The sequence below is a fragment of the Piliocolobus tephrosceles genome, chromosome 3, assembly GCF_002776525.5.
Source record: "Piliocolobus tephrosceles isolate RC106 chromosome 3, ASM277652v3, whole genome shotgun sequence".
NCBI classification, from domain to species: Eukaryota; Metazoa; Chordata; class Mammalia; order Primates; family Cercopithecidae; genus Piliocolobus; species Piliocolobus tephrosceles.
Window position 1 is genome coordinate 144,859,148 of NC_045436.1, and position 11,861 is coordinate 144,871,008.

General features: G+C 46.9%; 1 protein-coding gene across 12 annotated transcripts in view; it reads right to left on the reverse strand.

The window, feature by feature from the left end:
* LIMCH1 (LIM and calponin homology domains 1) overlaps window positions 1-10,905 on the reverse strand; it is a 349,030-nt gene extending 338,125 nt beyond the window's left edge. For 8 of the 12 annotated variants that reach the window (XM_023224621.2, XM_023224616.2, XM_023224617.2 and 5 more), the window contains exon 1: window positions 9,632-9,755. In XM_023224621.2, coding sequence (XP_023080389.1) covers window positions 9,632-9,727 — 96 coding nt within the window. In that variant the 5' untranslated portion in view covers window positions 9,728-9,755. Of the gene's footprint in view, window positions 1-9,631; window positions 9,777-10,708 lie in introns of those variants that run through there. The other 4 variants (XM_023224619.2, XM_023224618.2, XM_023224628.1 and 1 more) reach the window with 3 other exon arrangements.
* Between the last annotated feature and the right edge of the window lie 956 nt (window positions 10,906-11,861).

The window sequence follows — 11,861 nt, forward strand, 5'->3', positions numbered from 1 at the left end:
TAGCCATTTTTATCACTATTATCACACTCTGTCAACTCTAACAGCATAAAGAATCAGGCTTCTACTGGTCACTGGCCCCTCCTATTTATGACATCTTGCATGGTCCCTTAGGGAACAGGTGGCAAACTCATCTGTTGGCTGATGACAACATTCAGCTCCACAGGCAACTTTTTCCTTTTTCCATGTAAAGGAGGAGGGGATGCTATTTCTCAGTGCTCCCACTGGGTCATGACAATTAACAGTCAGAGCCATAGTTGTTTACTGATACCAGCTACTAATCAGTCATTTTGGGTTATTTTCCTTTAAAAATACCTGCCTAATAAGAACTCATACAGGTGACCACTATAATAAAAATTCTTCCATTTCTTTTTAGATTCACTATCACTGGAAGTGCTCTATCTTTCCCTAATCCTAAGAACTGGGAATTAGCTAGACTTCTATAACAGGTGAAATAGAGGTTTGCTTTGACTTAGGGAAAGAAAGAGAAGGTGACAGTCCCAGGGCCAAATGCTGGGGGCATGTTTACTTAAAGAAAAGAGATGTCTGCTCTCCAGACTTGCAGCCAGGAACTCCAAGTCCAAGGAGCCAGTCCAACTTGAAGGGAGGGTTAGCACCCTAAAGAATATCTTCACCCAAGGACCAACAGAGAAATCACCCTCTGAGTGTCCAATCGCTGACTGTCTCCAGGCAACTATTGGGTAAACTGCTTTTTTTAATCACTCAAACAAAACACACACACACACACACACACACACACACACACACACACATGCACACACTTTGCTTCCTGTCAGGGCAGCAAGAGAGTCTATTTTCTCTGCCACAGCCGAGTCCAAGTGCCAATCAGGCAACTGTAGCTGGGCACAGACTCACTGAGAAAGCGCTCAGGCAGTGGGGAAACGTGGCCGTGGGGGCCTAGTGAGGAACAGCATGGCTGAAACAAGGAGGGAGCGGGGTGATGACTAAGACCCAGTCTTGGCCACAGGGTTCTGGGGTTCACCAAAGGAGGCAAATACCCCTCTACACACACACACACACACACACATTCGTGATAGTAAAATACGGCAACTTTTCTAAAAAAGGCAAAAACTGAGGCTCAGGTGTGCACAGAGAAGGGAAGGATTAATGAGCTTAGAGGAATCAGGGACTGTGCTGCAGAGGCAGTCGTGTTTAAGCTCTGTCTTGAAAGGATTTGTCCCTGGAGAATTGGAGAAGGGGCATTCCAGGGTGTGGCTACCCCAACAGCCATTCTCCCCTTTTTCCTGAGGAAATAGAACTCAAGAATATTATCTGAGCATTACTCCTGCCTGGGGTAAAAGACCCTTCTCCAGAGTCTCTCCTACACCCAGAAATGGCCATGTTCCTCAATTCTGGGCAATAAAATAGTAGCCGGTATGTCAGAAAGGATTTCCCAGAAGGCACCTTACATGGGAAGGATGCACTCTTCACTTGCCTTGCCTGCATCCAGCTTCCTGGAAAGGTGATATGATCACACTCTCCAGCAGCCATGTTATCCGGGAAGATGGGGGAGGGGGTCTAAGAATGGTGGGTTCAAGTGTTGAAAGGAATCTCAGTCAGAGACCTCCAGGATTTACAATTTATGAGGCTCCCAAAGGGCACCTGGCTTTATTAGTTTATAAAGCCCCTCGTTTGGAAGAATCTGGGGAAAGTTCCCAAATGAGAAAACATCTGTGGGTCACCACCCAAAGTCTCACACAAAATGGATATCTTCCCTCCCTGAAAAGCAAGCAGATTTCCCACAGCCCCTTCCTACTAAGAGTGGAGTACAGCCTCTACAGCCTCTGTTTTGTCCAAGAATTTTAATCCAGAGTCTAGGCTCAAACACAAATCCCAAAGTCCTCTCTGCATTTTTCTTAGAAGAGTTCTTATCTGTGCCTCAGATGTAAAATGGACAGTGGATCATCATGCAAACTCTGAGTGGCCTGCAAGGAATATTCAAGAACTTCCGAGGCAGGTACCTTCACCCCCTGCCCCACCACCAACACACATCTACCTTTAACAGACCTAGAGAAATTTTAGAGTGCTTCTACCCTACCTTGTTTCAAAACACAATAATAATAAAAGTATGTTTTGCATCCAACGCAAGCCCTTTTCTCAATAAATCATCATCAATCAAATTCTCCTGCTTAGGATTCTTCAGTGGTCTTAGCTTAAATCTTACTTTCACTAAGAATCCTTGTCTTTTTAAAGAGTACTTTTCTCTTAAGCCCCCCTGCCCCATTCTTTGTCTTCATGGTATGTATTTCAAATTGTAATTATGTATGTATTGTTTAATCTCTCTGTCCCTCCCCCCCTTCCCGCCACATTGTATATTTCATGAGGGCAGGAACTATGTTTATTTTGTTCATTAACTAACACTATGCCTAGCACTATGCTCCACATTGTTGGAGCTCAGTAAACACTTTTCAGGAAATAATTTTTAAACCACACTTTCACACATTAAAATATTAATGCTTATTTTTGCCGCTGTTTATACTGAAGCAAACTTACAAATGAGTGATAGGTCTTATATGGTGGCAGGAGAGAGGTCTTATATGGTGGCAGGAGAGAGACAGCAAGTGAAGGCCTCCCAAATAATAATAACAAGGCCTCCCAAATAATTATTTTCATATTTTAACAATTTGACTGAGCTTATTGTAGCTTTCATTCAATTTCAACTGGAATAAGATATTCAATTAAAATAAAATAATTGTTCAAAATATTTTTTAAACACTTCTGAGGGGAGAAAAAGATAGTGATGTACTGATCGCAATAAATGTAACTTCAGTTCCTCACTTGTTGCAGACCCATTTGGTGAACACACTTGGTAAAAAAAATAAGGCTGAGGAATTTTTTTTTAACATTGTTCGGTCATGGAAATGAAAAAGTCACAAGTCCTTCTGTTCTTGACCTTGTTTTTTTTTTTTTTTTTTTTGAGACGGAGTCTTGCACTGTCGCCCAGGCAGGAGTGCAGTGGCGTAATCTCGGCTCACTACAAGCTCGGCCTCCCAGGTTCACGCCATTCTCCTGCCTCAGCCTCCCGAGTAGCTGGGACTACAGGTGCCCACCACCAAGCCCAGCTGATTTTTCTTTTTTTTTTTTTTTTTTTAGTAGAGACAGGGTTTCACTGTATTAGCCAGAATGGTCTCGATATCCTGACCTGGTGATCTGCCCACCTCAACCTCAGCAGGAGCCACCGCACCCAGCCGACCTTGATTTTAAAAGCAAGTGCAGGTGTATTCCTCCATGGCCTCCTAATGGGCTATCTAGGGATGAATGGGTGAGGCAGTCCCTAACTTACACTGACCAGGAGGCCAAGCTGCAGCCTCCAATAGCCACACGAGTGTAACTCTCACAGGCAAAATGCAGGGCAGTGGAAACATGGCGCTTTCCCACCTAACCAATATTTTATTCTTAAGGTCTCAGCATAGAGCACAGTTTTGCTGACTGTGGGAAAAGGTCAGCCAAGTTATTTCTTAGGTGCATCTTATATGACTACATCATCTGTCCTTTCATGACGCCAAAGGTAATTCCCTGAGATACACTAGCCATCCTGATAAGGTTTGGCTCTGTGTCCCCACCCAAATCTCATCTCAAGTTGTAATTCCCCCATGTTAGGGGGGAGGCAATTGGATCATGGGGGCGGTTTCCCCCATGCTTTTCTCATGATGGTGAGTGAGTTCTCATGAAAGTTAATGGTTTTAAAAGCATTTGGCAGTCCGTCTTCACTTGCTGTCTCTCTCCTGCCACCATATAAGACCTGTCTTGCTTCCCCTTTGCCTTCCATGACAATCATAAGTTTCTTGAGGCCTCCCCAGCCACGTGGAACTGTAAGTCAATTAAACCTCCTTTCTTTATAAATTACCCAGTCTCAGGTCGTATCTTTATAGCAGTGTGTAAACAAACTACTACACATCCCATCAGGGTTAGATGTATGAGGGCATCTCTTTGGAAGTGTTGTTTTCAATATTGCAAACATGGAATTTTATCACAGTAGAACTGAATTCCATTGCATCATTCCTCCTTGAAATGTAACATCTCATGTCCAGGCAGAAGTCTTTCAAATATTCTACCATTTTTTTAAGAACTATTTTTCCCCTATATTATCTTTAGCCCTCTAGTTTAGGCTATTTTTATATTTCTCAATCACTTAAAACCAAAGTTCTATTATCCCTTCCTTTTGTCATTTAATAGCACTGAAGTCATCCTTTTTTCCAGCCTACCCTTCCTTCAAAAAAGATCATATCTGATACCTTTCTTCTGCCTCAAATGTAAACACACACACACATCCTAAGGAACATATGAGGTGTTCTATTACAAAATTGTATTGTACCTTTTTAAAAATCTCAGAACAGTGAACTGGGCTTAAAAGGAAAATCTAATTCCAGTGAGAACAGTTTGGTCAAAAATCAACCAGTGTTAACTGATTCTGTCCTAAACCATGAAAATCACGGCCAAAATACAAAATGTATTTTGCACCACTTGGGGGGCCAACTGTACATAGACTTCAGCAGGCACATAATAAGCACTCAATAAATAGTACCTTTTATCATCAGCAACATCAGCATCATTGCCATAACTTTTATCATCATGTTATCCCCCAACTATAATGCTTTTAAGCTTCAGAATGGTCTAAAGCAAAAAGAGAAGCTGCCAGGCCAATTTCTAGTACTCCTAGAGCTTCCTAGTCCCACCTAGCACTGACTGCCACCCACAGAATCAAGGCCAACTGTCTACATCATGGCTCTATTGTCATCCGTCCGCGGAGAGCAGGAGGCCAAGAGACCCAGTGGCTGGGAACGCATGCCCAGCCTTCCCTTTCTTGGTAGCCAGTGCTCAGTCTGCCCTTTGGAGCTCGCCTGATGCAACTGGTTTCCAGGGAGATGCCGGGGCAAGAAGTGCCAGCTCCACCTCCCATTCCGCATCCCCTTTCCCCAAATCTGTGGGACCTCACTGTTTTCCTACCATGTGACAGCATTGTGTCATAGCTGCTCTTGTATACAAACAAGCTAGACTATTTAAATGTCATTGTGAGAAAGATGCCGCCTGCTCTCATTTACATATCTATTCAGACCACTACTCCTTCCTTGATCTAGCCAGAAAAGTTTTTTCTTCCTCTTCCTTGGCAATTTATGCAGAGCTGGAGGACCATCTGCGAAGTTAACTACCTGTTGGGAGAAAAAGATGTTAAGAGTCTAGTCCCTACAGAGGTGGAGATTGGAATGACTACATGTATAACTTATGGTATTACATCACAAATGTCATATGTTACTGGCCATGAAATGCTAAATTATCTCAAAAGCTATTCATAAATTTTCCCTACTGCCAAACAACACAAGCATCTTTCAGTCTTGGAGAGCTATGATACCCTCAGTGCTTTTAATCTTCAGAATTAGGTCCCAGCTGAATAAGAAAACAATTCTATGTGGGCAGCAGGGAATGAACCAAAATGAGAAACTGATCCCTTCCAGCACTAGTTCTCACTCTTGTGAAGTATGGATTAGGTCACAAATAAGATTGTATTCATCACCAAGCCCCATGGGCACACTCTGATTGAAGGTAAAGGAGTCCAGGAACTTTTGAAGTTGAGAAATAAGGCTGAGTTGGGTTGAAATTTCCAGTCCCTCCCTAAAGGCCTGGGAACCTGTTCCAAATCATAACCGAAACCAAGTTGAAGGACATCTGTTTCTTCAGAAAGTGTTTGGCATTGAAAAGAAGAACCACAGATTAGAACAGATAAATATTGTTGTGGGTGGTGAGGCCAAGAGAAGCGGGGAATCAGGAAAATCAGAGTCATCTAACCTACCAATAAACTCTTGTAACTCAATAAATACCACCAGAAAAAAAGAAGGAACGAATAAAAGAAGGGAGGAAGAGGGAAAGCAAATCAATGGAAGAATTATTCTTATTCCTAGCAGTTGACACAACTCCAGTGAATAAAACTCTGCTGCATTTAGATGAACATTTGGACCCATTATTTGTATAATGATTTAATATTAGATCATCTACAAGAGGAGAGGCATTGAACACTCTGCTTGAAGTCTGGTAACAAAGATTACACATTAAACTTACATATTCAGCATAATATTGAGGAATAATTTTCTAAGCTTTGATGGACTACCAAGATCATTTTATGAGTAGATATTAAAGGTTTTTCTCTGATCCCCAAGTCACTTTTAGTGCAAATTTAGAGTGACATGTAGCATCTAGTTAACTTCTACTCCAGGTATCCAGAGTTAACAGAGTGAGATAACAGGATGAAATCAGTAGGCAATTGAATCATATTTTTTACCCTGGAAATTTGGTGTTCTGAATCATTTCTTTCAAAATCAACCTTAGTTATTATTAACAACAGAAAAAACAATAGCAATAGCAACAGTAGTAATAATGAGCATAATGATAATAGTAGTAGTAAAAGTAATAGCAGTGGTAATAATAATGGTAATACTACTACTAACCATACTTACACAGCACTTCCTATGTACTAGGCACTGTTTTAAGCATTTTAAATATATCAATTGATTTAATCCTGACAGCACTCCTATGAAATAGGAGCTGCTGTTATTAGTATCCTGTTTTATAGATGCTCTCAATAATAACTCTTAGCTATTTTGTTGTTACTAAGGCCTTCTAGAAAAGTAGTATGGAAAGAAGTTAGTCACTCCCCTGCCTGCTGGTAGCCAGAGTTACTACTTCAAGTTTGCTGTCTCCTCTAGGAGTCTTCCCAAACACACAGTACGATGTGCAGCCTGTTCCTACAGCTATAAAAAGTCACTAGGAGTGTTACAGGGCTGTCCCCACATAGTCTTTGACCATCTAGAGCTCCATTAGAGCTTTCACCTTTGCCAGCTAAGGAGTGAAGGGAGGGGGGCTGAGGTGGGGGAATCGTTCCCAGGCCACATTTCCTGCCCAGTAACATGGTCCTCAAATAGCCAAGGCTGCAGGCCGAGAAATTCCTCACTAACAAGTTACGTCCTGGAGCTAGTTCCCTGAGCCTTTATTAAGAATGAATGTTTTCTTGCCAATCCATGACTCAAGGAAGACTGAGAACCGAGGCAAGACAAGCAGCAAAGTTTGTTTATTAACTTGCTCCACCCAAGGGAACATTTTTATGAAAGGGTGAAATTCCTGACTACTCAAAAAGAAGAAAGAAAAAAAAAAAAGAAAAACCTATGGGAAATTTAATCACCAACTGAATAAAAGTAAAAACAATGAAGATGTTGCCAGAGACAATGGGGCCCCTAGAGGAGCTGCAACTGTCTCGAGATAACAATCCCCTCCGGGAATTCACTGGCCCTAAGTACTACATTATTGCTATATTACCTGAGGAATCTTTGTTCACAAGGCAACTGCATGCAAAACCATCTGTTACAACTCCTGGGTTCCCCTGGTTTGCAGACACAGCATTTACATTTCAAGAAGAACCTCTGGGAAGGAAGGGGGAGGTCCCTATGGTTCCCCTGGAGCAATCACCATTTTATATAGCCTGGGAGGGGGAAGCTCTCCTTTCCCTGAAACTGAACCCAACAACTGAAAGGAGATAGGCCGCTTCAATAATGCACACGCAGCTCTCCTGGGATGCCTGGTCCTAAAGTCACGCATGCCCCATTACGGTTTTAACATTCTTAAATTGGTGTGAATGGTAAAGCATCAAGAACAATGCCAAACTGTCTATAGGGCTTAATGAGGCTCTGCTTTCTTAAGGAATCCCTTCTTCCTTTTCTTAAACGTGATACTAAAGCTAATACTCTGCACTGCATAGTAGCCTGAAATATACTACCTCTTAAAAGCAAACTGTAATCTGGGCCAAAGGAGACATTTTGTATCTTGATTTAGGTGGGGGCTATAGTAATATACATATGTCAAAATTCATGGAGGTGTAAACTTCAGATGTGTGCACCTTTACGTGTGTAACTTATACCACAATACATTTTTTTAAAAGAGAATATGTCAACGATACTCACAGTTAAGGAAATTGAGAATAAATCACTTGCCTTCAAGAACAGTAAGACTGTTCTTCTTCTAGATCCTCCCCTTACCCCCACCCACACTCGAAATCTCTCCTGAGAATTTTAAAGTTCAAGAACCTGAAAAATAGTTATCCAACTCTGCACCAAGCCAGTAACTACAAACGCTTCCTGTGTATCCTGGGAGCCTAAATATGCAACACAGAGAGAGGCACCTGTCACACGCCAAACCGTTCCAGCCACATATCAAAAATGAAAAAGCCAAGGTCTTTTTCTCATGTGATGGTGAGCTATGAAATTATGAGACATGCCTGGGGCTTTCAGCAAGACAACCCTCATGTTCATTGTTTTGTTTCTTGAGCCCTATTTTCAAATAGATGTTTCTAAACTCTTAAGTAGCACTCTTGCTTGCGGGAAGCAGGTTAACCCTGTAGGGTACAGGTCTCTGGCTGGAGCAGGAGAGCAGCATTAAGTGAGGGTGGTTTCTGCAGGAAGCTCAGCAGGTTTAAATCTGTACTTGGAGCTCTGTTACTCTAGCAGCTTCTTGAGAACCACGATGCTGAACGGAGTAGGGAGTCACTAAGTGACAGGCGGAATTCTGGAAGCTTCAACACTGCTGGGTCATGATTTAGCGGTACACTTCCTCCTCTGAACTACCAGGCAAAGAGGGCTGCTTGTCACTGAGGGAAACAAGGCCAAATTCATACCTTCCACTAAGCCTCCAGAAAGGCCACCCATCGAAGCAGAGGCTCCTTGCACTAATCATACGGGGGGGTCACCTTTCCCCTTCATGCCCTTCAAGCGTCCTGAACCCCGCAGACAGGTCATTTCGGGAGCTCAGGGCTACCAAGCTGCCTCTACTGATAGACATCGTGAATCAGGATCACCCAGCGAGCGCTTCCTGGACTGAGCCGAGAGCTCCAGTGATTTCTCTGGCCTGCCAACGAGTCATTTAAGAAGTGAAATATGCCAACCAGACCGGGTACCCCGTACTTCGGAACCGACCCTGCCGACCCTGGAATGGAGAGGGGCGGGTGTCGCCAAAGGCTGGGCAGCGTCTATGCGGATGCCTGCTCGCAGGTGAGTCTTTCAGGCTACCCCAGCCCTGCGCACTGTGCCAGCCTCACACCTGACCCGGTGCCAGGAATACAGCAAGAGGCTCCGGTGGGTATGCGCCTCCGTGGAGACACCGCCAACTCCCCTCCGGAAAGGTGCGGGTAGGAGGCCAAGGGGCGAAATGTGGGACCAGAAGCAAGATACCCCGAATTGCGAGCACCGGTGAAGTCTCTGGGGACTCGCGCTTCCTGCGCCTTTGCAACGCTTTGCTAGCACTGCGCTTCCCTTGGCGACGCCTGGAAGCGGCGCGAGCTGAGATTTGCGAGGCCGGCGGGCAGGAAGGATGGAGGCGCAGGGGATCCCTTCCTGCTCTCACGCGCAGCTAGACTGCAGTGTCCCCTTTCACGCCCACCCTGGCCCGGGATTCCAGTGCCAAAGCGCTAGGGTTTCGCGGCTCGCTGAGGCTCAGGGGGTGACCTGGTGCCGCCGGCAAAAGAAAGTGGGGGGGGGGGGGGGGGGAAGGCGAGGCTGGACCTGCGGTCGGAGCGTGCGCGGGTCCGTGGCCCAGGGCGCCGGTGCAAGGCCGCCCGCCAGCCACCCGCACCTACCTCGATCCACTTCTGCGCCTCGGAGAAGGCGGGCTCGGGGGGCGGCTCGGGCTGCAGGGGCTGAAGAGCTTCCAGACCAAGAGCGGGACAAGCCATTTGCGCAGCCCCGCGTCCGCTCGAGCGACGGGATGAGGACGGCCGCCGCCGCCGCAGGAGCGCGCTCCCCGCCCCTTCCCGCCCGCCGGCCTCCCCTCCCCGCCTCTCCCCGCCCCCGGCCGGCGCAGGTCCCGGGAGAGCCGCGAGCTGCTAGAGGACGCCGCGGCAGCTGTTCCCAGAGCCGCCCGGGCTCCAACGCGCCGCGAGTGCCCCGCGGGAGCGAGCGCGGAGACGCCAGGAGCTTCTTCTCCTCCCCACCTTGGCGGGCCGCTCCGCCCCGGGGGAGGGGGGACACAGCTACCGACTAAAAATAACCCGGAGTGAGCGCTGCGTGTCTCCCTCCCGCTCACACCCGGCCTGGTAGAGGGACTCCACTGGCCGCCCCGCACGTCCCTGCGCCCGGCCGGCTGCCGAGGGGCGGGCGGACGGGTCTGGCCTCGTATGGGAGACGCGCACCCAACGGGGTGCACCCGGACCCGGGGGAGCCGGCGCTGCGGCACCGGCACCGGAGCGGGAGGACAAGCGGGCCGCGCAGCACCTGCAGTCCCTCCTGGCCGCAGAAGTTGGGGCAAGGCGGGGCAGCCCCTGGCCGGGCGCCGGGAAGTACACAGCCACCTGATCGTTTTGTAAAAAGAAAAACGACCCCGATGAGCTTTGCCTTCTCCAGGGAAGCTATCTGTGTCCTAGTCTGTCGATGCAGTCAACCAACAGTCACTGTGTACCTACTATGCGTCAGGCACTGGGTCAGGCGCTGGGGACGCAGAGATGGAAACACACACACACAACACATACACCCTACCTTGCCTTCGAGGTATTGACATTGTAGAAGGAATTGAGGGCCGGGACAGACAATAAACAGGTAAATCAAAAGAAGATAATTGTGGCGGGTGTTAAGATAAAAGAGGAGAAGATAATGACTTGGGAAGAAAAAGCGCAGGGTAATTTCCGATAGCCTTCCCCCCTTTTGGCTGGGAGGCTGACCTGTGAGTCCCGGTTCCATTAATGGGAGGGAGGCAGATGGTCAGTGAGCTAAGGAGAGACGTGCATTTATTTATCTCGTCCCTTCCTGCAGGTGGGTAGGGGGTTTCCAGAAGGTCCCCCATCTCCTTTTGTCCCATTAAACCTCCCAGGCCTAGGTATGGTAAAGGTTTCCCCATCCCATTATGGTCTCCCGACCCGGCTCACTTCTTTCTAACCCTTCCTTTAAACTCTCCTCGGCCACTCCCACTTGAGCACGCCTTCTGTTTTGCACTAGAGCCCAAGTGATGATCAAGGAAGGTGTCTGTAAGGAAATGTCATGAAGAGGTGACATGAGTGAGGGAGATTTAACTGTGTAACAGTCTGGGGGAAGAATTCCAGATGGATGAGCCAGCAGCAGGCCAGCAAGACTGGAGCTGGTGAGGAGAGCACCAGGCAGGAATGATAGCTTGGGAGAGGCAGGCCAGGTCCCGCCTGCGGATGAGGGGCACACACTACCTTTTAGATTGTTGCCTGGGTATCCCCTGGTAGGCCACCAGGGAGCTCTGACCTACGTAAGCCCGGCGCTGGGTCCAGAGGAGCTCAGTATTCTTGGCCTGACCTCAAGCTAATGGATTCCCCTCTTCAGAATGGCTGCTGACAGGAGGTTTCTGACGGTGGCCGGAGGTCACCTGGGTGCCTCAGCCGCTAAATCTCTGTTCCCCATCCAGAATCCGAGTTTAATCTTTGTCCAATTCTACTGCTATAATAGGGGAATGGAACAAAAAGCAGGCCTAAAATTCCACCATTACCAGCTTTGGAGTCAGACAGGCTTTAGTTTATTTACTTTGAAAACACTTATGTGGCACTTATGCTATGCTAGGCACTGTTCTAAGTGCATTACAAATAATTGACTAACTCAATCCTTATTCCAGCCCTGTAAGATAGGACTATTATCATTCCTAGGAGGAAACCAGGGGACAGAGCTGGTGGACAGGGAGGGTTGGATTCAAGCCCAGACAGCCTGGCGCCAGGTCTGCTCCTAACTGCACACCAAACTAGACAGAGTCCTGTCCAGACTCTGCCACTTACAGTGTGTGCCTCAGTTTCCTCATCTAAAATGAGGTGGATATAGTCGTCCAGCAGAATCATTGTGAAAGGCACAAACAAGGGGACT